This window comes from Austrofundulus limnaeus, unplaced genomic scaffold (genome assembly GCF_001266775.1).
Source record: "Austrofundulus limnaeus strain Quisiro unplaced genomic scaffold, Austrofundulus_limnaeus-1.0 Scaffold3, whole genome shotgun sequence".
Taxonomy (NCBI): Eukaryota; Metazoa; Chordata; class Actinopteri; order Cyprinodontiformes; family Rivulidae; genus Austrofundulus; species Austrofundulus limnaeus.
In genome coordinates, this window is record NW_013952405.1 from 7814765 (window position 1) to 7818632 (window position 3868).

General features: G+C 47.6%; 1 protein-coding gene across 1 annotated transcript; it reads left to right on the top strand.

Moving 5' to 3' along the window:
* Positions 1 to 563: 563 nt before the first annotated feature.
* Positions 564 to 3568, top strand: LOC106526255 (C2 calcium-dependent domain-containing protein 4C). Its single transcript, XM_014020818.1, has 3 exons — positions 564 to 1003; positions 1395 to 2157; positions 2252 to 3568. Exons 2-3 carry the CDS (start codon positions 1426 to 1428, stop codon positions 2801 to 2803), a joined length of 1284 nt encoding a protein of 427 aa, XP_013876272.1. The 5' UTR covers positions 564 to 1003; positions 1395 to 1425; the 3' UTR covers positions 2804 to 3568.
* The last annotated feature ends 300 nt before the right edge of the window (positions 3569 to 3868 follow it).

Consider the following 3868-nt stretch of genomic DNA (forward strand, 5'->3'; position numbering starts at 1 on the left):
ACCACAGTGCTTATGTGGCCATCGATGAAAATAAGTTTGACACCCATGGGTTAAAAGTTATTTTCTTTTTCTGTTTTCATTCTGCCATGACTCCTAACGAAATGCACCTAAAAATGCTTTTACAAATAAACTGTCTGAAAGCTATAAAGTGTTTGTTTGTTTGTTTGTTTGTTTGTTTGTTTGTTTGTTTGTTTGTGTTTGTTTGTTTGTTTGTTTGTTTTGTGACTATAGACGTTTTGGGACAGGAGTTGTTTTATAATGGCATGACCTTGATCTTGGCCCCTATTGGGTCATTAGCTTATTATTTCTATTCAGAATAAAACTTTATTTCTCCAAGCTAATGTCATTCAAGGAGCTATCCCCAACAGGTAAGATATTTGTTTATAACTATTTCTCAAACCCAACTTAAAAAAACTGCTCAGAACCCTGTTTGTTTGCCACGCTTTGCTTCTTGGGAAGTGGTGGTGGKGGGGGGGGGGGTACTTCAGCACGTAAATACAAAAGTTCTTTCTTCATTTATCAACAAGTGCAGATGTAAGAGACAACATATTGTTCATTTATGTCAGTATTTTACACGGAAGTCCAATTATGGTATTTGTTCCTCTATCAGATCCGTATTTTAGTTGTTTTTTTTTTCCTTAGAGATTCTTTGAAATAAAAAAGTCGAGAGAAATTGCAGAAACAAGTCAGTGGTGTGATGAGACAGCAGCTTCTAAATGCCCCCCGCTTCCCTCCTACCCTTGTTGCGCGTGCCTGCATGCGCGCGGAACAGTTTTATGGTAAATATCACGGGAAGGTCTCAGCACCTTCTCATTGGCTCAGGAGTCAGAGAGACCCTGTCTTTATAAAGCCGGAGTGCCTGATCCACAAAGACCCCCTTCCCTGCTGGCGGAGCGCTGAAAGGAGAACGCGTTTAGGGTTTTTACGCACGGAGGGCTTGGAGAGGAAGCGACCAGAGCCTCTGTTTTTATTTCTAAAGGACAAAAGAGTTTACATCCAACAGGTGGGTTCACTTGACTCGTATTTCTCTGGGCAAAAAAAAAAAAAAGTTAAACTTGTAATCTTTTACTTTGAAGTAAATGACATTACAGCTTTTATTTAGAAAAAGTAACAAACTGCTGTTTATTTTAGATGTTTTGTTTAAGTTTGTTGATTTTTTTATTTAATTATAGTGTTTCTTGCAGATTGTGTTCAAAAGTTTTTATTTTTTAAGGGGAAAATGGCTACTTTGTGATTCTATTTACTTTTTTCACTTTACAACCTTCCCGATTCTAAAGGAGGCTTTTATTTGTAGTGTTATTTTCTTTTTTTTCACCCATCAAAAAAGGGGTTCTGTTTGCCTGCATCTTGTTAACATGTTGTCTCCCCTCCGTACACCACTTTTCTGTTGATAGATAAACTGTGAGCTGAGGTGTCTGAGTGGGCATGTGGTTACTGGAGAAGCTCCGCAGCTCCGTGGAGAGCAGTGGGACCCATTCCCAGCCCCCGCAGACAGCAGAGGCCATTCCAGTCGCTGTCTACGCCAACGTGTTAACTCCAGAAAGGATCCCCGATTTCTTCATCCCCCCCAAACTTATCTGCTGCCCCCCAGAGGAGTCCTCCAGCCCGGAGGCGAAGCACCGCTCCCCTCTGAGACCCTCCTCTTCCGACCACGCCATCTGCAGCAAGAGCCCCAGGGCTCGGAGCAGCAAGAGCCCCTGCAGCCCCCGCCTCTTTGCCCGCAACCTCCAGAAGTCAGCCAACCGTCACATCATCCAGATCGAGAGCGCAGATGAGCCGGGCTCCGGGGCTGCGGACAAGCTGGGCGTCGGCGTCAACACCAACGCTGACCCCCAGTCCCAGACTGCCATGTCCCTGCCGTACGTCCCCAAAGCCCAAACCTCGTACGGCTTCTCCACTCTGATGGAGTCCCCCCACACCCGCCGCAAGGAGAGCCTGTTCCACAGTGACCCCAACAGCCCTCTCACCTCCCCGAACTCGCAGAGGCGTTCTCAAGGGGGGACTCTGCTGGCCCCGGCGGACCCCAACCCCTACCGCTATTTCAGTGGCGGTGAGAGCGACACCTGCTCTTCGGCGGAATCCTCCCCTTTTAACTCCCCGCTCCTGTCCCGATCCGCCTCCCTCCTCCGCTCCATCACACAGGAGACCCAGGCCAAGGTGATTCCTCTCACGTTTGAGTGCTGTCAGTATAATCTGAAGTTAGGAGATCGTTGATTTCAGTTATCTCATGTGTTTTTTATCCTTCTCCAAGGTGTCCCGCGCCAAGCGTTCCCTGGCCCGCCACAGTTCCCTCTCCACCGATGAGTGCAGCTCGGCAGACAACAGCCCCAAGCTGCAGCGGCGCCGCGCGCGCTGCCCGCCCTCCCCGGCCTTCCGCGGCAGCAAAGCCGGGGCCCCCCGGGGCGCGGCGCCGGACCTCCTGCAGCGCCAGCACACCGTCAACCTCCACAAGGGGGGGACACTGAGGCTGAGCACCCACTACGACCCGGAGGCCGCCAGGCTGAGGGTGCGCGTGCTCGCCGCCGAGGCCTTGTACGACAGGCAGACGGACCCGAAGAACATCAACTGCTGCGTGGCGCTCTACCTGAACCCGGGGAAGCAGCAGAAGCAGCGGAGCACCATCATCAAGAACAGCCGGAACCCGGTGTTCAACGAGGACTTTTTCTTCGACGCGCTGCCCCAGGCGCAGGTCAAGAGTCTGGCCATGAAGATTAAGGTTGTGAACAAAGGGACCAGTCTGAAGAGAGACGTGCTGCTGGGAGAGAGGGAGGTGCTGCTCAGCGAGCTGCTTGCGGCCCTCTAGGGAGCCCCTGTCAAGGCGGCGGTGAAAGCGAGTACAGCTCCGAGGCAGTAGACCCCCCCCCCCCTCCCTCCTCTGTGGTGACCTTTTTATCCCCACTTCACAGATCTGACAAGTACTGGAGAACAGGAAGCATACTGATGAATAGGTGTACCCTGCGCACCGGCTGTGTGTCAATTAAGTTCAACTTTATCTGATTCTCATTAATGAGTTTGTTAGTCGGAACAAACAAAACGACAAACCAACAAGCTTTGAATGCTCATAATGAATGGCAGAGCTGTGCTTCTGTTGTTTCTCATTAAATGTTCAGTTCCACGATCAGCGTTTTGGATGTTTCAAGTCTCCTCAGCTGTTTTTGCTAAAACGATCATGTATTTTTGTATGAAATCTTTGCTCTGTAGAGTTTTGCATGTGACTGCATGGACTTCTTTTGTGGAACTTGGATTTTGTGACTGTTTTGTAAATATGACACCTATATTGTAATATGTTTCAGAGTATTTAAATAAAGAACAGAAAACAAAACAAAAAAAAAACTTTGCTATTGCATGTTATTCATCCACACTTTTTTTCTCTTCCAATAACTCCTGGGGATTGAGGAAAATCTCTAGAAACGATTATAAAGCCTCTTTTTCTGTGGCTCCCTCACAGCTTCCTGGGATTTTTCTGAGGCAGGTGAAAAGGCTGAGTGTCATTTGTACTTGTGTGCATGCAATATTGTCTCTGTGAGCATTCAAACTCCCTGTTTAATTAAAAAAACCACACATCCAATTGATGCCGTCCTCCAGTGAGTTTCAAACAGTTATTGAGAAAGACGGGAAGTCGAGTCTATAGCTGCTAATCCCCCCCCTCACCAAATGCTCGGGGCATTTCTTACTGAGTCATTATATATGTGCTCAGCAGGGTTGGTTAATGAAAATGTGTTCTCTTCAATTCATAGGAAGTACAGACAAAGGCCTGCAGAGAATAATAGAGAACATCTTCCTAACGATGATCAAACGCTTCCTCTGCTGGTAAAAAAGCAGAACTACATCCTGGAGCATTCAAATAAGTTCATTATTATTATTATTA

Bases quoted from the DNA above. Each gene is read 5' to 3' on its own strand.
- LOC106526255 (XM_014020818.1), top strand. From the start codon at position 1,426: ATGTGGTTACTGGAGAAGCTCCGCAGCTCCGTGGAGAGCAGTGGGACC. The intron at 2,158-2,251 runs GTGATTCCTCTC...TCCTTCTCCAAG, and splicing joins CACAGGAGACCCAGGCCAAG to GTGTCCCGCGCCAAGCGTTC.